The sequence below is a fragment of the Hordeum vulgare genome, chromosome 3H (assembly GCF_904849725.1).
Source record: "Hordeum vulgare subsp. vulgare chromosome 3H, MorexV3_pseudomolecules_assembly, whole genome shotgun sequence".
NCBI classification, from domain to species: Eukaryota; Viridiplantae; Streptophyta; class Magnoliopsida; order Poales; family Poaceae; genus Hordeum; species Hordeum vulgare.
In genome coordinates, this window is record NC_058520.1 from 270,718,409 (window position 1) to 270,741,903 (window position 23,495).

At 48.3% G+C, this 23,495-nt stretch overlaps 2 protein-coding genes across 2 annotated transcripts in view; both read right to left on the minus strand.

The window, feature by feature from the left end:
* Positions 1-384: 384 nt before the first annotated feature.
* LOC123443645 (calcium permeable stress-gated cation channel 1-like) overlaps positions 385-23,495 on the minus strand; it is a 31,679-nt gene continuing 8,568 nt past the window's right edge. Inside the window, exons 5-12 of the mRNA XM_045120119.1 lie at positions 22,893-22,994; positions 22,409-22,528; positions 22,042-22,122; positions 21,204-21,544; positions 20,340-20,585; positions 9,441-9,765; positions 1,211-1,444; positions 385-900 (exon numbers count right to left, since the gene is read on the minus strand). Of these exons, the coding sequence (XP_044976054.1) occupies positions 643-900; positions 1,211-1,444; positions 9,441-9,765; positions 20,340-20,585; positions 21,204-21,544; positions 22,042-22,122; positions 22,409-22,528; positions 22,893-22,994 (1,707 nt within the window). The 3' untranslated portion in view covers positions 385-642. The remainder of the gene's footprint in view (positions 901-1,210; positions 1,445-9,440; positions 9,766-20,339; positions 20,586-21,203; positions 21,545-22,041; positions 22,123-22,408; positions 22,529-22,892; positions 22,995-23,495) is intronic.
* Positions 1,392-4,700, minus strand: LOC123443646. Its single transcript, XM_045120121.1, has 2 exons — positions 2,942-4,700; positions 1,392-2,695 (listed from the first exon to the last, which is right to left on the minus strand). The coding sequence occupies exons 1-2, from the start codon at positions 3,348-3,350 to the stop codon at positions 2,412-2,414; spliced, it is 693 nt and encodes a 230-aa protein (XP_044976056.1). The 5' UTR covers positions 3,351-4,700; the 3' UTR covers positions 1,392-2,411.

Genomic DNA, 23,495 nt, shown 5'->3' on the forward strand with positions numbered 1-23,495 from the left:
ACAGCAACTTGACGTGAACAGCGGCACGGTGGACTCCTGGCGCGTGGCTAGCGAACGAATCTGCACCAACGAATTCGACGACTCGAAACTCAGCGACTTTTTTTCACAGCAAACCGCGACAGCGTCCGGATTTTACAACGGCGGCCTGCAACGATTTAATCCCGTCGGACTCCGCTTCAGGAGAAAATTATCGACGAATCGCCCAACGCGGCCGCGGTGCAGACAACCCTAGCTCTCCTATCAAATCTCGTATACGCAGAACCTCAGCTATGTATACCGCTTAACAAGATCAACGAGACACGAAAGACACGGATTTTTACATGAAAACTCTTGCGAGAGAAAACCACGAACGCACAAAGGCGCAATCACTATGAGGATGAAGTATTAAAAGCACGAAACGACAGACCATCTTTAGGTACGACTACATGAAGTATATACGAGGAGCAGTACATGAGAGTCCTTGAAGGACAAGTAAACGATTTGTACTCCTAACGCAAAGGCCCACACATACTACGTCTAGTCCAATAATATTCGTCATAGCTCCTTTATATTGTGAAAAAGAAATACCAACAACTGAAAGGAAAAAAGCAATGATGAAACGCATTACTGTGTTCTTTATTCAATGTACACGGCCAAACTCTATCATAGTCGCTGATCATTTACAATTTCAGGCATAGAAGGCGCTTCTGAACCGTTGTTTCTGCTCGGGACAGGGGTGTTCCGTCTCGATTGCCGCTTCGTTGCCACGAGGACCTGGTCTGCCTCCCCTTCATCCATCATGGAGAATTTCTCATCGTCCTCGCCTTTGAAAACCGGGTGGATGTAGGCACTTGCCAGGTACGTTTTCAGGTCAAACCCTGGCTCTCGCGCACGTTCTAGGGTGTCTTTCCTCATTGCCTCCTAGAAAACAAAATTAACATGTTAGTAGTTTCCTCAGTTACAAAGCCTTTCGATTTGGTTGGTGCATAAAACTAGAAGAATTCATTACCGGTTAAGCTGGTATAATTTATTCATAACTATAAACACAAGTACAAAACTATATCTTCATTCTATTTACGTTAGAAGTTTGATAACTATAAACACAAGTACAAAACCCAAAGTATTACAAATACCGGTTAAGCTGGTATAATTTATTCATAACATGTAGTAGCATGATCAGCATCTGAGATGCACAGTGATGCAAAACTATCATATTCAGAAATAACATTACCTGCAATGGATATTCTACAAAAGCAGGTTCATAGCGGTTCTTGCAGTATTTGTGGAAATAAAAGGTCACCACAGGAAGAACAAGGAGCACTGGTGTTGACTGGCCTGCGCCTTTTGTGCTTAATAATCCAAGGAAAAGCAGCTGTGATACGATCAATGCTGTGATTATACGCCCATGAACACTTGGCCAAAATGCAGCTGCACTCTCATATTCTTGATTGTACACATTTATTATCTGAAACAGTATAAGTTCAAGTTAGAAAATAGTTTCATGGAGCAACTGAGATATAACATGGGGTGACTTTATTATTCAACCAAAGACTCAGCAACTTTGAACTAATTATTACCTTATTGTGATGAACATCAAAATAAGTCTATTTCTTTGATAAAGAACATACAATAGCTGGGCTGAAGCATCAAGCATCGGGCACCAGATCAAAATAATAATACAATTTTAGGACTAAAAAAATGCACTTTGAAAAGGCCCCACAACACAGTTACTCTTAGATTACAAATGGTTGAATGTCAGGCCTCCCCACAAATCAGTAGTTGAGGCTTTATCTGATCAGGCTGGTAACAGATAACAAACAGATTCTACTTCATTGATGCTTCGTTTCAGGTTATTTACATATTTAACAACACTTTTTAGTTCCATCAATTCGGACCTTTGTGTTAAGCTAGCCAACGCAACCAGAAGTCCGAATTGATGAAAAAGGCTAGTACAATCCACATATACTGTAACACCCCCTCTCACGTGTGACGGGAAAGACAAGTCAACACGTTTTAGTTCGAATTTCAATAGTAGTCCTTCGTGTTAAGCTTCATGCACTAGCCAACGCAACCAAAAGTCCGAATTAATGGAAAAGGCTAGTACAATATGTTAGAGTACTATATATGTAGCCATGTAACCTTTCAAATTTACCTTTCATATTTAGTCCGTATAAGGGGTTTTTTGCATATTACACACCTGTACATGTATATATACTGGTCTATGGCCTCCTGAAAATACAAGTTGCATATTTCCTAACATGGTATAGAGCTAGGTCAATTTTTTTGCACGTTGCAACTTATGCTATTGATCCGCTCCATGCCACCGCTCTCCACTGTGGCCGTCGCTCGTCGCCGCCCTTCTGCGGTGTGTGGACAGGCTCCTCCTCTCCCCGATCCAGTCATTGCTGGATCCTGCAGCATGCCCGATCAACCTATTTACCAAGCCGACAACCCTGACAGTCTAAAGACACACCGCCAGAGACGGATCCAAGGATGAGAGACGAGAACCACATAAGTGACCAAGGCGATGATGCCACTGCTGAAAAGAGCTGGTAGACAAGGCAGCAGAGAGAGACTGGCTGCGGTGGCAGTGGATGGAAGGTGAAGCCAGTCAAGCTCCCAGAGACCCTGAGAGTCACGGTGCCGGGGATCAGCACCAAAAAGAGCACCAGTGTGACGGTCCAGAACTGAACATGAGTTAAAGTCAAGAATGACCCTGCAACCAGAAGTCAACAATCTGATCACCAGAAATGAGCTGCATGGTAAGCCGAGGAACATGAGCAAACATCGAGAACGTGAAAAGATGCAGTGCTAAGAGTGCCTCGGCCAGTAACCGAGAGAGAAGTACCATCAACAATGAGAACATGAATAGGAGAATCGAGAGGTCGAGTAGATGACAGGGTTGATGGATCATGAGTCATATGAAAAGATGCTCCAGTATCAAGAATCCATGGGGATGTACCTGCTTGTGTAGAAGGTGGTCTCACAATGCCAGAAAAGTCCGTAGCAGAACCAACAGACCCTGTTGATGAAGAACCAGAAGATGGAGCTATCAAGCATCGAAATCGCCCAATCTCCTGCTCAGTCAAGGGCGCAACTGAAGGTGTCGATGTAGACGCACCCGAAAATAGAGAGTCGGAGGCAATCAGCAGGGCGCGAAGCCGCGCAATCTCGTCCTCGATGAAGTACACAGCTGAAGTAGGCGGCGTAGTGGCACGAGGAGAGAAACGACCACCACCACCTGGGGAAGCCGCTAAAGATGGCGGTGTAGCATGACCAGTATCGTCGACAATGGCTGGTGGAGAAGACGAGGCCATGTGCAGACAAGCACCAAGCGCCAAGGGAAGACGCGTGGACGAAGCGCTGTCCATGGAGTCGTAGGCTGGTGTCGGGGAAGAGCTACATGCATTGATGAAAGTCGCGAGAGGAGTCGGTGTAGAGCGACAATCACCATATGTGGAGCTCGCAGGAGGAGCAGCAGAAGAGCTACTAGCACAACCGTCAGGAGTCACCGGGAAGCAAGGGACTACGACGTTGCGCGCTGGTGTAGACACTTTTTTTACTCTTTTTTTAGGAAAAAGGCAGCAGTTTCCTCTCCCGACCAGAACCACACGAGATCCACGAGCGATCGAGGGACTCGTATCCAGCAACAGGGACAGACTGGCAGCGGAGGTCAGCAGCCGCCGGCGAGGGTGTCGGCTGCAAGGGAAGTCCGGGGAGGGCGCGCAGATAGGCGGGGCGATCCGATCTAAGGTGCAGCAGGGTCGAGTTGACTGGGTCGGCGCGGGGCGATCCGATCTAGAGATACAGCAGGCTCGAGCAAGGATGGAGGCTAGCAGAATCGCGTGTACGACGGCTGGCGACGGGATCCAGCAAGGAGACGGCGGCTGACGACGGGATCCAGCAAGGAGACGACGGCCTGGCGACGAGATCCAGCAAGGAGACGGCGGCCTGGTAACGGGATCCAGCAAGGAGACGACGGCGGCCTGGCGACGTGATCCGGCAGGCAGGAGGCGTTGACGGATCGGGGAGGCTGGCGGCAGGAGCTAGCGAATCCTCATAGCGAGCCCGTGTCTCAGCGTCCTTTTGACCTTGTTCACTATGATGTCTAGGGTCCAGCTCCCTTCGCTTCGAAGGGATGCCATCGCTACTATATTATCTTTATAGATGATTTCTCTCGACATACGTGGATATTTCATGTCTACTCGTAGTGAGGTCTTATCTATCTATAAGCGTTTTGCTGCCATGGTTCACACTCAGTTCTCTTCGCCTATTCGAGTGTTTCGTGCTGACTCTACTGGAGAGTATATCTCCAAGATGTTGCGTGGATTTCTTGCTGAGCAGGGTACCCTTGCTCAGTTTTCTTGTCCTGGTGCTCATGCTCAGAATGGCGTGGCTGAGCGCAAGCATCGTCACCTTCTTGAGACGGCTCATGCAATGATGATTGTTGCCTCTTTCCCGCCTCACTTTTGGACTGAGGTTGTCTCCACTTCCACCTATCTCATCAATCTTCAGCCGTCCACTGCTTTGCAAGGTGGCGTTCCTTTCGAGCGTCTTTTTGATCGTTCTCCCGATTATTCGACACTTCGTTTGTTTGGTTGTGTTTGCTATATTCTTCTTGCCCCTGGCGAACGCACCAAACTAACCGCTCAGTCTGTTGAGTGTGTCTTCTTAGGCTATAGTGATGAGCATGTCTTCTTAGGCTATAGTGATGAGCATAACCGCTCAGTCTGTTGTGTTTGCTATGTTCTTCTTGCCCCTCGCGAACGCACCAAACTAACCGCTCAGTCTGTTGAGTGTGTCTTCTTAGGCTATAGTGATGAGCATAAGGGCTATCGTTGTTGGCATCCTATCGACCATCGGATGCGTATTTCTCGGAATGTGACTTTTGATGAGTCTCGTCCCTTCTACCCGCGCCCATCTTCCTCGACCTTTTCAATGGAGGATATCTCTTTCCTCACTTTTCCTGACACACCCATCGCCCCCATCCAGCCTTTCTCTATTTGTTCCCCACCTCTTGCCGATTTGCCGCCACCATCTCCCACGGTTTCCTCACCTAGCATGTCACCGGATTCTGCACCTTTTCAATGGAGGACATCTCTTTCCTCACTTTTCCTGACACACCCATCACCCCCATCCAGCCTTTGTTTATTTGTTCTCCACCTCCTGCCGATTTGCCGCCACCATATCCCATGGTTTCCTCACCTAGCATGTCACCGGATTCTGCACCTTCATCTCCGGTGGCTTATTTGTCTCCACCCCCCGATTCTACCTCGGTGATTCCTCCTTGTGTTCTTCCATCTTTTCCTTAGTACTTCACTCGTCGTTCACGTAATGTGGATGCCTCTACGGATGTGTCAGCCTCCTCATCTCAGCCTACCTATGCCTTGCGTCCTCGTTCTCGTTCGCCTGTTGATCGCCTTGAATTTCCCACCGCTGGTGCTGCTGTTCTTGAGCCGACTACTTATCGTCAGGCTGTTGTTCATCCTGAATGGCAGTTTGCGATGGCAGAGGAGATCAATGGAGGATATCTCTTTCCTCACTTTTCCTGACACACCCATCGCCCCCATCCAGCCTTTCTCTATTCGTTCCCCACCTCTTGCCGATTTGCCGCCACCATCTCCCACGGTTTCCTCACCTAGCATGTCACCGGATTCTGCACCTTTTCAATGGAGGACATCTCTTTCCTCACTTTTCCTGACACACCCATCACCCCCATCCAGCCTTTGTCTATTTGTTCTCCACCTCTTGCCGATTTGCCGCCACCATATCCCACGGTTTCCTCACCTAGCATGTCACCGGATTCTGCACCTTCATCTCCGGTGGCTTATTTGTCTCCACCCCCCGATTCTACCTCAGTGATTCCTCCTTGTGTTCTTCCATCTTTTCCTTAGTACTTCACTCGTCGTTCACGTAATGTGGATGCCTCTACGGATGTGTCAGCCTCCTCATCTCAGCCTACCTATGCCTTGCGTCCTCGTTCTCGTTCGCCTGTTGATCGCCTTGAATTTCCCACCGCTGGTGCTGCTGTTCTTGAGCCGACTACTTATGGTGCTGCTGTTCTTGAGCCGACTACTAATCGTCTGGCTGTTGTTCATCTTGAATGGCAGTTTGCGATGGCAGAGGAGATTGCTTCTCCTGAATGCACTGGTACATGGGATCTTGCTTCTCTTCCTTCCGATGTCCGTCCCATCACTTGTAAGTGGGTCTACAAGGTTAAGACTCACTCCGATGGTTCTCTTGAGCGTTACAAAACTCGTCTTGTGGCTCGTGGGTTTTAGCAGGAGCATGGTTGTGATTACGACGAGACATTTGCTCATGTGGCCCACATGACCACTATTCGTACACTTCTTGTTGTGGCCTCTGCACGCCACTGGTCTGTCTCTCAGCTTGATGTTAAGAATGCCTTTCTTAATGGTGAGCTGTGTGAGGAGGTGTACATGCAGCCACCAACTGAGTATTTTGTTCCTGATGGCATGGTACTTCATCGCTCTCTCTATGGCCTTAAGCAAGCCCCCCGCGCCTGGTTTGAGCGTTTTGCCTCTGTGGTGATTGTCGCTGGTTTTTCAGCAAGTGCTCATGATCCAGCATTGTTTGTCCACCTTTCTCCTCGTGGTCGGACTCTTCTTCTTCTCTATGGCCTTAAGCAAGCCCCCGCGCCTGGTTTGAGCGTTTTGCCTCTGTGGTGACTGCCGTCTTGTGGCCCACATGACCACTATTCGTACACTTCTTGTTGTGGCCTTTGCACGCCACTGGTCTGTCTCTCAGCTTGATGTTAAGAATGCCTTTCTTAATGGTGAGTTGTGTGAGGTGTACCACCCACCAACTGGGTATTTTGTTCCTGATGGCATGGTACTTCATCGCTCTCTCTATGGTCTTAAGCAAGCCCCCCGCGCCTGGTTTGAGCGTTTTGCCTCTGTGGTGATTGTCGTTGGTTTTTCAACAAGTGCTCATGATCCGGCATTGTTTGTCCACCTTTCTCCTCGTGGTCGGACTCTTCTTCTCTATGGCCTTAAGCAAGCCCCCGCGCCTGGTTTGAGCGTTTTGCCTCTGTGGTGACTGTCGAGTGCTCATGATCCGACATTGTTTGTCCACCTTTCTCCTCGTGGTCGGACTCTTCTTCTTCTCTATGGCCTTAAGCAAGCCCCCGCGCCTGGTTTGCACGTTTTGCCTCTATGGTGACTGCCGCTGGTTTTTCAGCAAGTGCTCATGATCCGGCATTGTTTGTTCACCTTTCTCCTCGTGGTCGGACTATTCTTCTTCTCTATGTTGATGGCATGATCATCATTGGTGATGACCCCGATTATATTGCCTTTGTAAAGGCCCATCTTAGTGAGCAGTTTCTTATATCCGATCTTGGACCTCTTCGCTACTTTCTTGGGATTGAAGTCTCTTCTACCTCTGATGGCTTTTTTATATCCCAGGAAAAGTATATACAGGATCTTCTTGCTCGTCCTGCTCTTACTGACGAGCGCATTGTTGAGACTCCCATGGAGCTCAATGTTCAACTCTGTGATACTGATGGTGATCCCCTGCCTGATCCGACACCTTATCGTCATCGTGTTGGCATTCTTGTCTATCTAGTTGTCACTCGTCCGGACATCTCTTATCCGGTTCATATTCGGAGTCAGTTTGTCTCCGATCCCACCTCGTCACTATAGTCACCTCCTTCATGTTCTCTGATATCTTCGAGGCACGATCTCTCACCGTCTATTCTTTCCTCGCTCCAGTTCTTTATAGCTTCAGGCCTATTCGGATGCTAGGTGATCCTTCATATCCCTTCATATCATCGTTCACTTTCTGCTTACTGTGTTTTCCTTGATGGTTCTCTCATTGCCTGGAAGACGAAGAAACAGACCGTAGTTCCCCGTTCGAGTGCAGAGGCTGAATTGCGAGCTATGACTCTTTTGACGACAGAGGTGACTTGGTTACGGTGGTTACTTAGGATTTTGGTGTTTCTGTCACTACACATACTCTGCTCTTATCTGACAGTACAGGTGCTATTAGCATTGCGCGCGATCCTGTGAAGCATGAGCTCACCAAGCATATTGGTGTTGATGCTTTCTATGTGCGCACTGGTGTGCAGGATCAGGTTATTGCTCTTCAGTATGTTCCTTCCGAGTTACAGTTGACGGATTTTCTGACGAAGGCCCAGACTAGAGCAGCATGGCTACTATCTCTCCAAACTCAATGTTGTTAATCCACCATGAGTTTGGGGAGGGGGGTGTTAGAGTACTATATATGCAGCCATGTAACCTTTCATATTTACCCTATTGTATAAGGGGTTTTTTGCATATTACCCTATTGTATAAGGGGTTTTCTGCATATTACACACCTGTACATGTATATATACTGGCCTAGATACCATGTTACATATACTGTAACACTTCGGACCATGTGGACAAATGTGTGTTGTAAGACACTGGGGGCAAATCTGACCCCTATACGTCCACACATGCGTCCAGGAAGCTGTCCGGGCGTGGCCGCTACATGGCCTGTCACATGCATATGATTGATGGGGATGAAGAGAGAGAAAGAAAAGAAAAAATAAACAATGCGAGACACGCCCGGACGCCCTCATATCCTCCCCAATGTATGGGCTGGATATGAGGGTTCGCGGACAGTCTGGACATGAGGACAATTTGAGGGGTCTGGTTGGGTGGCTTTTTCCTTCTCTCCTGTATAGGCACATACGACTGTGCTTGCATTAATGAAATTATTTCCACCCCTAAAACATGAATTGACTCAATCCAATATAGTATTCCCTCTGTACCTAAATAATTGTAGTTGGGGAGACCTACGACTAGTTTTCCCCAACTATAATTATTTAGGTACAGAGGAAGTAGTCAATCATTCTATAACCTATTTCTTCAAAGGGTCGTGCATTGCTTCACAGACTAGCGCATCATTTTTGGAAGTGATTTTCGATGCTGATTTCTGGTTTGTTGCTTGCTTCACAGACTAGCGCATCATTTTTGGAAGAGATTTTCCATGCTGATTCAGATTCAGTGATGGTTTTCACGGATACACTGGATGTGCTCCTTACACTGTAACTTTGCTGGTTTTGCACGCAATTGTCATTGTTTTGAACTTCAGCAGTTTCCGCACATAGTTGTCTGCAGTCCAATACTCTAATACTTCAACTTCGTACACAGTGATGGTACCAAACTCTGAACTAGGCTTTAGCCTTTATGAGAAGCACATTTGCTCGTGCATGCTCCTGAATTCGTAGCGCCAGCATATCCTTTCCATAAGTTCTATGGTTGTATGGATTTTTCATAATAACTCTAGCAAGTTTGGTCGGTAAATCCAAGATCGACTATTATTTGCACAAAACAAACATATGTCCAGCAGTGGTAAAGATTGAATAAGATTTCTTCAAAAATAGTTTTAGACAGTTAGAATCATCAAAGTATTCTGTGCCAGGCATCCCAAAGTATAATCCTTCCAGTAAATCTTACCTGATGGCGGTAGACCACGTATGCGAGCACAAAGAATACCAATATGAATGGAAGCAAAAATGGCGTCACCACAGCATAGACGAGACCAAGTAAGAAATAGAGCTGTATTTGGGGTTCATTCGAGTCAAAACCAATACTTCCGGGGTCCATCGCCTCTTCTCTGTCTTTCTCAGTCTTGACCAAGAAAAAGTTTTTCAAGTGGAAGATAACCAATGGCTTCAATCTCAATATTTCACCAGCTACCCCAGCCCATCCATCGACCATTACATACGTTATGAAAAAGGTTGCCTTCATTGGAATTGCTACACCGATTGTCCTTGGTATTCTGCAAAAGAAGCAAATATAAACAGTTTCAAATGGAGAATAATAGGAGTTATTGGCATAAACTGTTGAATATGCCAGGTAAATGGAAAGGCCTTCAAATCTATGCTAGATGGTAAACAACTGCGAGTAACAAGGAACACTAACAAACTTCAAGACCGTAATCATCCTAACGATTTGGACAATATAGCATGAACAAAATGGATGTGTCTTGTACAGCTTCAAGACCATCATCACCAGCAGAGACAATCTCCATGAGAGAGAGGCTTCTCTGTTTCTTTTCTAGGCTTCTACAGCCAGTAAATAATGTGGCAAGACTTGATTCTTTTGGCAGGAATACGAGGGGCGCAAGTGGTACCATTTGGTGAAATGGACCCGTATTTGCAGATCCAAAAGAAACGGGGGCTTGGGGGTGAAAGATCTTCTCAAGCAAAATATTAGTCTTCTCACCAAATGGTGGTAGAAGCTTGAAACTCAACAAGGCCTTTGGCAACAAGTGATAAAAGCCAAATATTTTTAAAAAGATACTGTCACCTCGGTGCGGTGTAAATTTGGCGACTCACCGATTTGGGAAGCTATTATGGAAGTCAACGAATATTATCTGGCTGCTAGAGGCGTGATCTTGAAATCTGGCAACATTGCTAGGCTTTGGTTTGATCCCTTAAGCAATAACCCTCCTTTGAAAGATACATATCCTTGAAATCAGGAAGTTACGGTCGCTCAACTCAATGCTGGGGTTATGGTGACTTCTTTAGAAGACCTTCACAGTCCACTGATGGAGCAGTGGGAGAATCTTAGAAACCTGGTGGGCTCCTGGGCACTCTCTGGCGAGCCAGACCAGATTGTGTGGAGGCTGGGAAAGAAAAAAAGGTTTACAACCAAATCTGTCTATGATTATTGCTGGGTGTAACTATAGATGGGTCTGGAAATCAAAAATCCCCCTTAAAATCCAGATATTGCTGTGTCAAACCTTTCAAGACGCTATTCTGACTAGAGATGTTATGAAAAGGAGGAATTGGGCAGGTACCCCTAGCTGCTCGCTTTGTTCTGAGAGAGAGACTTCTCAACACCTTTTCTTTACCTGCCCGGTAGCTAGAGTGGTTTACCGTAAAAGGCTTTCGCCCCGCTTTATATATAAAGGAACGATCAACAACACCTCGATAGAAACGCCCGGCACCACAACACATGCACACACCCAAGGCAAGATACATAGACGCTGAGTGCGGCAGCACCATCCCTCGCACTACAAGAGCACCGGGGGCTCAATCGGGAACACGTCACCGCGAAGAAATGAAGCCGCATACGACGAACCGTGTGCTCCAAGGCCGTGTGCTCCAAGGTGGCACCTTCAGGAAGGATGCGAAACCGGGGCACTGCCACCGCCCGATCCGAGGATCAGAGTTTCCCCTGGAGCAGCACGACGGGCAGTGAGAGCCGCGATGACGCCTTCCGGTGACTTCACCTAGCATGTCACCGGATTCTGGACCTTCATCTCCGGTGACTTCACCACCATCTCCCATGGTTTCTTCACCTAGCATGTCACCGAATTCTACACCTTCATCTCCGATGAGTTCTTCCTCTCCACCCCTCGATTCTACCTTGGCGATTCCTCCTAGTATTCTTCCATTACTCGTCGATCACGTAATGGGGATGCCTATGCGGATGTGTCGTCCTCCTCGTCTCAGTCTACCTATGGCTTGCGTCCTCGTATGAAAGTCTCTTCTACCTCTGATGCCTTTTTATATCCTAGGAAAAGTATATCCAGGATTTTCTTGCTCGTGCTACTCTTACTGACAAGCGCATTGTTGAGACTCCCATGTAGCTCAGTGTTCACCTCCGTGATACTAATGGTGACCCCCTGCCTGATCCGACGCGTTATCGTCATCTTGTTGGCAGTCTTGTCTATCTCACTCGTCCGGATATCTCTTATTCGGTTCATATTCTGAGTCAGTTAGTCTCTGCTCCCGCCTCGGTTGACTATAGTCACCTCCTTCGTGTTCTCCGATATCTTCGGGGCACGATCTCTCACCGTCCATTTTTTCCTAGCTCTAGTTCTTTACAACTTCAGGCCTATTCAGATGCTACGTGGGCTAGTGATCCTTCAGATCGCCGTTCACTTTCTGCTTACTGCGTTTTTCTTGGTGGTTCTCTCATTGCCGGGAAGACGAAGAAACAGACCGTATTTTCCCGTTCGAGTGCAGAGGCTGAGTTGCCAGCTATGGCTCTTTTGACGGCAGAGATGACTTGGTTACGGTGGTTACTTCAGGATTTTGGTGTTTCTGTCACTACACCTACTCTGCTCTTATCTGACAGTACATGTGCTATTAGTGTTGCGCGCGATCCTGTGAAGCATGAGCTCACCAAGCACGATCTCTCACCGTCTATTCTTTCCTAGCTCTAGTTCTTTACAACTTCAGGCCTATTCAGATGCTACGTGGGCTAGTGATCCTTCAGATCGACTTCAAGCCTATTCAGATGCTAAGGAGGATCATAGTAACACCCTGAGAGAGCAGAATTGAAGTAGCTGGGACACTCTCAATCTTCAGTCGACGTCCCCAGAGCCGCGCAGATCCGCATCATGTTTGAGGCATTGATCTTCAGCATCTTGGCTCCACGCTCCATCGCCTCACGATCAGCACCAGCCATCAAACCTGCCCAGTAATTAAGATAGCCGCATACAGAATAAACCACGTCAAAAGATCTCAGCTTCTTGTCCTCAAAGGTAGCACGGTTGCAACAATTCCATATTGCCCAACACACAACAATCAAGCCAAAGGTATAAAATTTCACACCACCAGGAAAAGTATTGCCTGGACCTAAGGCCCACGACACAACCAACAGTCCTCCAAACCTCTCTAGCGCAGGCAATAAAGAGTGTTTTGGATGCTCCTCTTCCTCCCCGGGGTGCTCCTGGGGGCGCCTCCGGGAAGAAACCCTTCCGCCGCTGACCCGCCCCCCGCCTCATCTCCTCCCTCGCCACCGCTAGGGGCGTCGCCGGCCAAAGGCCGCGTGGAGCAGGCGGCGGCGGGGGGCTCCCTCCAACGCGCAGCTGGTGGGCGTCGCGGGGCGCCTCCCCTCTGCTCGGCTGTGTCGGGCGTCGGGCCGGCCCTGCGCCGGCTCCCTCCTCCCCCGACGTCTTGCGGTCGCCGACGCCATCTTCTCCCCTCCCTCCGGCGCAGCTCGTGGGGCTCCGGAGCCCTGGGGCGGGCTGGTGGCGGATCTGGCCCCTGCCCAGATCTGGTTGGTGGTGGTTGGCAGGGGCAGGGGTGGTCGGCGCCCTGATAAGGTGGTGGTTCTCCGGCTAGTGTTCGTCTGCTCTGGTGTGGTGGTGGGGCTCCGGCTGGTCCTGGTTGGGGCGTGGAGGCGTTGATGTTCTGGTGGGGGTGCGTGTCTGCCTAGGTTGCTCCGGTTGGCAACTACGGTTGGACGCGCGGGTGCATGTCTAGTGGCTCCAATGCTTGGCAGGGGTGGTCGGCGCCCTGATAAGGTGGTGGTTCTCCGGCTAGTGTTCGTCTGCTCCGGTGTGGTGGTGGGCTCCGGCTGGTCCTGGCCGGGGCGTGGAGGCGTGATGTTCTGGTGGTGGTGGTGCGTGTCTGCGTAGGTTGCTCCAGTTGGCAACGATGGTTGGACGCGCGGGTGCGTGTTCGGTGGCTCCGATGCTTGGAGCTCGCCGGGCGGCGTGGTTTGGGTTGTGGCCCAGTGTGGCAGCTGCTCCGGCCGTGGGTGGTTCCACGGCAGCTTGGCAGGTCGACTGCGGCGGCGGCTGGGATGCTCCGGCGCCCGCCGCCTGTAGTCGACTTGTGTCGGCCTTCGCTTCCTCTCCTCGTCATCCGAGCGTTACTTTGTCGAAGGGTTGGTCTTCTCCCAGTTGCAGTCCATTGCCCGTCTTGCGCCCGGTGCGGCAGGACCGACCTTGTCTCGCGCACGGTTGGCAACGACGGTTGGACGCGCGGGTGCTTGTCTGGTGGCTCCAATGCTTGGAGCTCGCCAGGCGACGCGGGTTGGGCAGTGGCCCGGTGTGGCAGTTGCTCCGGCCATGGGTGGTTCCTCGGCAGCTTGGCAGGTCGACTGTGGCGGCGGCTGGCATGCTCCTTCGTTCGTAGTCGACTTGTGTCGGCCTTCGCTTCCTCTCCTTGTCGTTCGGGCGGCGCGGGTTGGGCAATGCTTGGAGCTCGCCGGGCGACGCGGGTTGGGCAATGGCCCGGTGTGGCAGTTGCTCCGGCCATGGGTGGTTCCTCGGCAGCTTGGCAGGTCGACTGTGGCGGCGGCTGGCATGCTCCTTCGTTCGTAGTCGACTTGTGTCGGCCTTCGCTTCCTCTCCTTGTCGTCCGGGCGGCGCGGGTTGGGCAATGGTGTGTGGCAGTTGCTCCGGCCATGGGTGGTTCCTCGGCAGCTTGGCAGGTCAACTGCAGCGGCGGCTTGGCATGCCCCGGCGTCCGTAGTCGACTGTGTCGGCCTTCGCTTCCTCTCCTCGTCGTCCGGGCGTTACTTTGTCGAAGGGTTGTCCTTCTCCCAGTTGTTGTCCATCGTCCGTCTTGCGCCCGGTGCGGCAGGACCGACCTTGTCTCGCGCACGGTGTTGCAGGACCGATCTCGTCTCGCGCACGGTGCAGCAGGACCGACCTCGTCTCACACATGGTGTCGCATGACCGAGCTCGTCTCGCGCCCAATGCTGCAGGACGGGTCGATGAAGGCCAATTTTGGCCGGTCTATTGGGTCTCGGCGCTGCGGGCTGCCCAGGGGTGTGAAAGACGGGCCCTTTCCGCTCGTCTCTTTGGTTGGGCTAGCGGCGGATCTCGGGTGAGCTGGTGTCAAGGTCTTGGATGTCGGGGTGGCGGCCCTGGTTGTGGTAGCGCGGTGCTTTTGGGCAGAGCCCGTGGCTTGGTGCTGCTCAGTGGCCATGGCTGTGTGGGCGGCGTGGTAGCTGGGCTGTGGCGTTCAATGGCAATGAGTGTTGGCCGGGGTGAAAAATTGTTCTATCTTCGGACGGACCGACGGCGGCGAAGCTCCTTCCCTTCTTGAAGGCGTCGCGCGACTTTCACTGCCCGTCGTGCTGCTCCAGGGGAAACTTTGATCCTCGGATCGGGCGGTGGCAGCGCCCCGGTTTCTCATCCTTCATGAAGGTGCCGCCTTGGAGCACATGGTTCGTCGTATGCGGCTTCATTTCTTCGCGGTGACGTGTTCCCGGTTGAGCCCCCGATGCTCTTGTAGTGCGAGGGATAGTGTTGCCGCACTCAGCGTCTATGTATCCTGCCTTGGGTGTGTGCATGTGTTGTGGTGTCGGGCGTTTGTATCGAGGTGTTGTATGCCGGGGTGGCGGCCCTCTTGGTGGTAGCGCGGTGCTTTTGGGCAGAGCCCGTGGCTTGGTGCTGCTCGGTGGCCATGGTTGTGTGGCCGGCGTGGTAGCTGGGGTGTTGCGTTCGGTGGCAATGAGTGTTGGCCGGGATGAAAACCTGACCGGCGGCGGCGAGGCTCGTTTCCCTTCTTGAACAACAGCCTCACGATAAGAAGTCGGCTCAAGAACAACAGCACCAGCGGTGGGAAATCCAAGGCGGTCAATAGGCGGACGAGGACAAGGACGCAAGCCATAGGTAGGCTGAGACAAGAAGGACGACACATCCGCATAGGCATCCCCACATACTGAAGAGCAATAACCTGATCTTGCACACCAGCGCGCACATAGAAAGTATCAACACCAATATGCTTGGTGAGCTCATGCTTCACAGGATCACGTGCAACACTAATAGCACATGTACTGTCAGATAAGAGCGGAGTAGGTGTAGTGACAGAACCACCAAAATCCTGAAGTAACCACCATAACCAAGTCATCTCTGCCATCAAAAGAGCCATAGCTGGCAACTCAGCCTCTGCACTCGAACGGGAAAATGCGGTATGTTTCTTCATCTTCCCGGCAATGAGAGAACCACCAAAAAAAACACAGTAAGCAGAAAGTGAACGGCGATCTGAAGGATCACTAGCCCACGTAGCATCCGAATAGGCCTGAAGTTGTAAAGAACTAGAGTTAGGAAAGAATAGACGATGAGATCGTGCCCCGAAGATATCGGAGAACACGAAGGAGGTGACTATAGTCAACCGAGGCGGGAGCAGAGACTAACTGACTCAGAATATGAACAGGATAAGAGATATCCGGACGAGTGAAAGCTAGATAGACAAGACTGTCAACAAGATGACGATAACACGTCGGATCAGGCAGGGGGTCACCATCAGTATCACGGAGGTGAACACTGAGCTACATGGGAGTCTCAACAATGCGCTCGTCGGTAAGAGCAGCACGAGCAAGAAAATCCTGGATATACTTTTCCTGGGATATAAAAAAGGCATCAGAGGTAGAACAGACTTCAATCCCAAGAAAGTAGCGAAGAGGTCCAAGATCAGACATAAGAAACTGCTCACTAATGGTGACAAGTGATGATCATGTCATCAACATAGAGGAGTCCAACCACAAGCAGAAAGGTGGACAAGCAATGCCGGATTAAGAGCACTTGCTGAAAAACCAGCGGCAGTCACCACAAAGGCAAAACGCTCAAACCAGGCGTGGGAGGCTTGCTTAAGACCATAGAGAGAGCGACGAAGACGACATACCATGCCATAAGGAACAGAATACCCAGGTGGTGGCTGCATGTACACCTCCTCACGCAGCTTACCATTAAGCATTCTTAACATCAAGCTGAGATACAGACCAGTGGCGTGCAGAGGCCATGGCAAGAAGTGTACGAATAATTGTCATATGGGCCACAGGAGCAAAAGTCTCGTCGTAATCACAACCATGCTTCTGCTGAAAGCCACGAGCCACAAAAACCATCGGAGCAAGTCTTAACCTTGTAGACCCACTTACAAGTGATGGGATGGACACCGGGAGGAAGAGGAACAGGATCTTATGTACCAGTGCGTTCAAGAGCAGCAATCTCCTCTGCCATCGCAAACTGATATTCAGAATGAACAACAGCCTCACGATAAGAAGTCGGCTCAAGAACAACAACACCAGTGGTGAGAAATCCAAGGCGATCAATAGGTGGACGAGGACGAGGACACAAGCCATAGGTAGGCTGAGACAAGGAGGACGACACATCCGCATAGGCATCCCAATTACGTGAACGACGAGTAATGGAAGAATACTAGGAGGAATCGCCAAGGTAGAATCAGGGGGTGGAGAGGAAGAAGTCACCGGAGATGAAGGTGCAGAATCCGGTGACATGCTAGGTGAAGAAACCATGGGAGATGGTGGCGGCAAATCGACAAGAGGAAAAGTAGAGGTAGCGGAACGAATAGACAAAGGCTCGATAGGGGTGATAGGTTTGTCAGGAAAAGTGGAAAGATGGGCGCGGGTAGAAGGGACGAGACTCATCAAAAGTCACATCCCGAGAAATATGCATCCGACGACCGATAGGATCCCAACAACGATAGCCCTTATGCTCATCACTATAGCCTAAGAAGACACACTCAACAGATTGAGCGGATAGTTTGGTGTGTTCACGAGGGGCAAGAAGAACTAGCAAATAGAACCAAACAAACGAAGCGCTGAGTAATCGAGAGAATGGTCAAAGAGACGCTCAAAAGGAACGCCACCCTGCAAGGCAGTGGACGGCTTAAGGTTGATGAGATACATGGAAGTGGAGACAGCCTCAGCCCAAAAGTGAGGCGGAAGAGAGGCGGCGATCATCATCGACACGATTCTGAACATGAGCACCAGGACAAGAATTGAGCAAGTGTACCCTGCTCAGCGAGAAATCCACGCAACATCTTGGAGATATACTCTCCAGCAGAGTCAGCACGGAACATGCGAATAGGCGTAGAGAACCGAGTGTGAACCATGGCAGCAAAACGCTTATAGATAGATAAGACCTCACTACGAGAAGACATGAAATAGATCCACGTGTGTCGAGAGAAATCATCTACAAAGATAATATAGTAGCGATGGCTTCCCTTCGAGGCAAAGGGAGCTGGACCCAAAACATCAGAGTGAACAAGGTCAAAAGGACGCTGAGACACAGTCTCGCTATGAGGATAAGGTAATTGAACATGTTTACCAAGCCGGCAACCCTGACAGTCTAAAGACACACCACCGGAGACGGATCCAAGAAGACCACGTCAAACTAAGGATGAGAGATGAGAGCCACATAAATGACCGAAACGATGATGTCACTGCTGAAAAGAGCTGGTAGACAAGGCAAGAGAGGTGGAGAGACTGACTGCGGTGGCAACGAATGGAAGGTGAAGCCAGTCAAGCTCCCAGAGACCCTGAGAGTCATGGCGTCCGGGGCCAGCACCAAGAAGAGCACCAGTGTGACGGTCCAGAACTGAACATGAGTCGAAGTCGCACCAGTGTGACGGTCCAGAACTGAACATGAGTCAAAGTCAAGAATGACCCGACAACCAGAGTCAACAATCTGACCTCCAGAAATGAGCTGCATGGTAAGCCGAGGAACATGAGCAACATCGGGAACATGAAAAGATGAAGTGCGTTCCTCAGCCGGTAACCGGGAGAGAAGTACCATCGGCAGTAAGAACATGAACAGGAGAATCAAGAGGTCGAGTAGATGACAGAGTTGATGAATCATGATTCATATGAAAAGATGCTCCAGTATCAAGAATACACGGAGATGTACCTGCTTGTGTAGAAGGTGGTCTCACAATGCCAGAAGAGTCCGTAGCAGAACCAACGGAACTTGTCGATGAAGAACCAGAAGATGGAGCTAGCAGACATCGAAATCGCCCAATTTCCTGCTCAGACAGGGGCGCAACTGAAGATGTCGATGTAGACGCACCCGGCAATAGAGTCGGAGGCAATCAGCACGGCGCGAAGTCGTGCAATCTCGTCCTCGGTGAAGTACGCAACTGAAGTAGGCGGCGTAGGGGCACAAGCAGAGAAGCGACCATGACCACCTGTGGAAGCCGCTAAATATGACGGTCTAGCATGACCAGTATCGTCGGCAAAGGCCGGTGGAGAAGACGACGTCGTGTGCAGACAAGCACCAAGCACCAAGGGAAGACGCGTGGACGAAGCGCAGTCCATGGAGTCATAGGCACCAAGACAACCGGTGAAAGTCGCGAGAGATGTCGGGGAAGAGCAACATGCATCGATGAAAGTCGCCAGAGTCGTCGGTGTAGAGCGACAATCACCATATGTGGAGCTCGCAGGAGGAGGAGTAGAAGAGCTACCAGCACAGCCGTCAGGAGTCACCGGGAAGCAAGGGACTGCAATGTTGCGCACTGGTGTAGACATTTTTATTTCTTTTTTTTTCTTTTTTTTACCAAAGAAACTCAGTCAACGAGACCAGGACCAAGCCTGCGATCTCGCAGAAGCACCTACTCATGCGGGCAGGGCGAAATGACAGGGGACGAAACCCGCAACAGACGGTGGGATCTGGCGATGGACAATGGGATCCAGCAAGGGCTATGGGAACGAAGACAGCAACAGAAGGCGGCGGCTGAATCCGGCATGTGCGGTGGAGTACTGCTGCAGCAACAGCAAGATCTGGCGGCTGATCGGGCGACGAGGCGAGATCCAGCGAGGGGGATCAGGCGGACGGCGGGATCCAGCAGGGTGGAACGAAGCCGGGATCCGGCTACTTCGAGCGATAGAGGAGACCCAGCGACCGTGTCCAGAATCAGCAGCGGCTAGGGCGACTGGGGCGAGGGGATCCAGCACCGACAGCGGACTGGGGCGAGGGGATCCGGCGTGGGCGGCGGTGTGGGGTGACGGGAGCAGGAGAGCTCGATCGAGACTGGCAACGGGATCCAGCGAGCAGCAATCGAGCGAGGATTCCACTGGTGACGGGATCCAACCACCAAAGGAACTCGAGAGCAGAGCAGCACATGACGGCCTTCAGCTAGGAACAAAGGCAGCCGCGGAAGAGACAGCGCCGACGACGGCTGTGCAAGAGATTGGATCGGGAGGAGCACGAGTTGCGCGTGCAAAAAAAAAACTAAGGCTCTAATACCATGTTAGGAAATATGCAACTTGTATTTCCAGGAGGCCATAGGCCAGTATATATACATGTACATGTGTGTAATATGCATAGAACCCCTTATACAATAGGGTAAATACGAAAGGTTACATGGCTACATATATAACAGCCACATGCCAAAATTTCCAAATGCCATCTAAAGAGCAGGTAAACACATGAAGGAAACTGAAAATAATATTTCCAATTGACCCACCATCTCACGTTGTGCGCTGCTGCTAGGCTTCAATGCAGCTTATTCTAACCAACTAATAGCATATACAAATATATCAATTTGATGATAGTACTTGTACTCACCCCAAAAAATAATTGTAAGCATCCTATACCACCATAAATAATTGTAAGCATCCTATACCACCATAAATAATTGTAAACATCCTATACCACCATGCAAAATACAGAAAAAAGAGAAAGTGCTAACATTCAACTGCATTTAATATCCATCTGTAGCTATGTTGACCTTCATTTCACATGTTAAAGTGCATGATTACTTGATTACATCTGTTCTTGTTTGAGTGCAATGAGATGTTGGATGATTGTCAGCTTCTAGTTATATATGAGATTCCAAACGGGAGTAGGTGTATAGTACATACTGATTTGCTGACTGATGAAGATAGGTCTGTAGCTGCTCCAAAGCAGATCCAGCAATGATGCTTGCCAGAAATACATTAAAGAATAAGAAGATATAGTACTTCGATGCAGATCTTCTTTCCAGTGAAGACACAGATGTCAATCCTTCAACCTTTGACATAAACATTAATATGCTTGGGAGCAGTATAAGGAAGATCTTCAGAGCAATTCCAGGAAGGAATCCTTGGATGAATGATTTGATAGCAGGCCTGAGCAACAGTTGAACAACAAACTTTCGAAGATCATGAAAAATGCCAACAAAGCAAATACAAGTAAAGCATGACTGAATTACATCAAAGGTCCTTAAACTTGTTTGCTGAATGTTAAGTCACCCACTTCCATACAAAATGTGGTGAAGCTCGATTTTTACTTCTGACCAGCAGTATGTTTTTGTGAGGCCTGTCTCTCATTTTTACATCTGCGGAGCATATGTTTTTGGTGAAACTAAAGAAAAACAAATATAGTTGCTACTTCAAATTGAAGTTCTTTACTCCCAAGAACATTGGATCCCATCCAATGCTCAAACGGTTTTTTTCCATCAAGAGATATTAGTCCGGTTTCATCATTTTCACAACAGATTATTATCATCAAACACAAATGCATAATCATATTCTTTGTTATCCATGTAAGACATTGTTAACTAATCCAGAGTCCAACTTATTATCACTGCAGCAGCACCTTTGCAAAAATTCACAAAAAGGAAATAAAAATAGGCAAGGTAAAAAGAATATAAAGCAACTTGCCATTGAAATCATACAAACAATCAATAGCATACTACTGTAGAACTAAAGAAAAAAATGAAGAATATCATGCTGAAACACACTTACATTTCAATTATAGGCTTCAGAAATGGAACTGCCTTCTCAATCCCTTCAATATTTGCAAGGGACTGAACAAATGCGATTGGGATTACATAAAAGAAGTTCAGAAAGAAGAATGCTACCGCAATTATCAACCTTCTAACTGTAAGGTGAACAATTGGAATAGACAAATTATCCCAGTACACATCACGAGGTTCTGGAGCCCACTCAGTCAACCAAACCGTCGGATTACTGGTTTGTTGTGTCTGAGCACATACTGCTGCACCCCACCTTGATCTAAAGGAGACAAATGCTGCTGGAACAACTAACTTGGGATCCTTCACGATCTTTTCACGTTCTTCAGCTTCCTAAATGAATGTCATTTGTAAGTGGCAGTAAATCTAAGGGTTTACGGTATTGCAGCTATTCCTCATTTCAAGAAGAAAAACATTTAACAATATGAAAGACAATGCTTTACTTACATGACTGAACCAAAAGTTAATTATTTAAGAGTACCATCAATTATTAAATACAAAAGCAAGAACAGGGATCTCATGTCTTTCGACATCCACTTGGTTAAGTAAAATAAAAGGGAACCATTGCTTCAACTTGCTTCACTTCAAATAGCATATAAAGCCATTGCTATGAACTCAATGTTGTTTGAATCATAGTCTCACGTCATCAATAAATACCATCGATTATTGATTCTCTTAATTGTATGGTAGCTAAAGGTATTGAAATATGATAATATAGAAGTACTTTGGATGATGGATATTATTTACTTTTTAGGGCAACGTAATGTATTAAATGAAGAAAGTGTACTATTTTCAGAATATCGCTAGAATGAAGCTGAATAGTGACTTACTTCCTTTTCTATCCTCTCAATTTCCGATGTGTAGTGTTCAACAGCATCCACTTTGGAACCAAAACATCCAAGAAAACCAGTCTGGAACAAAGTTACAAATTATAAAACAGAAAAGCGCTAGAATGAGATTTATATACTTTTTCCTATTTTGATCAAAACTGAGAACTGTTTGCAAGAAAATTGATGGCTAGACATGATCCACTTTGGAACCAAAACATCCAAGAAAACCAGTCTGGAACAAAGTTACAAATTATAAAACAGAAAAGCGCTAGAATGAGATTTATATACTTTTTCCTATTTTGATCAAAACTGAGAACTGTTTGCAAGAAAATTGATGGCTAGACATGATCCAGTTTTGGGAGGCAACCTTAACAGTAGGCCTTTTACTTGCATTTCTTTCATACTTCAGCTGATAGAAGTCGAGCCAATTCTGCATCTTCTTCTTCTCTTTGACCAGGTTAGCGAGCTTATTTGCATTATAAACAACCTTGAAAGAGAAAGTGCATGTCATAAATAAATTAGAACATGACTGGTAATGCCGCCAATCCAAAGTACACAATCATGATTTGTATTTTTACATTAAGCAAATAAGTATACTTTATATGGAATTTGAGTACAGATAAATTGTACACACACCAACCAAAATCTGACTGGCGTGATAGAAGGTTTATATGGAATTTGAGTACAGATAAATTGTACACACACCAACCAAAATCTGACTGGCGTGATAGAAGGTTTGAATTTCGACCAATGCATCCAATCAAGCAGAAGGTTGAGAAGAATGAAGTGGGCATATACACAATTTCCATTGCAATATGACTATGCCTAGCCATGAAAAATGTAAATATTACCTGATGTGTTAGATAGTGATCAGGATGATTCACAAGGAAGAAATGCTCTGCAAGCTCACCAATTGATTCATCCGGATCAGGTGGTATATTCCGCACCAGGACCTAAAAACCATCATGCATCAATTGTATGTCACAAATCATAACTACAACGGCAAAATCCTATAGAAAATAATATTTTAAAAATTAAGAGCACCATGCGAAGGATCAGGCGCCTATGGCTTTTGGGTGCAGCCGTCAGGAGACAGAAGCACAGGATAAACTCGACCGGTTTGGCTGGCGTAACACTACTAGATTATGTGTACGGGTGATGTAATCCTGTTAGCGACCGGTTGTGGTTGAGCCTTTTATTACTATTCTTGTGCTGGATGTTTATACATTTCATTTAATAAAGATGATTGTGTGCATCACATGATACAGAGGATGGGGGGCGCCTCCTTTTCAGTTTTTTTTATTGTATCTTGATTTCTTTATCAAAACTAAAAGCATAAATAAGAAGAAAAAAAGATGAGTTCGCACACTACACAGTTCTGTATCTGGATACAACTATTCGCAAGAGCTAGGCTGTCTCTGTTTTCCATACAATTGAAGATTGGCTTTAAGTCA

Coding starts and splice junctions, on each gene's coding strand:
- LOC123443646 (XM_045120121.1), bottom strand. CDS start 3,350: ATGGACAGCGCTTCGTCCACGCGTCTTCCCTTGGCGCTTGGTGCTTGT. Junction 2,696..2,941: donor ACCACCTTCTACACAAGCAG/GTACATCCCCAT, acceptor TTCTGGTTGCAG/GGTCATTCTTGACTTTAACT.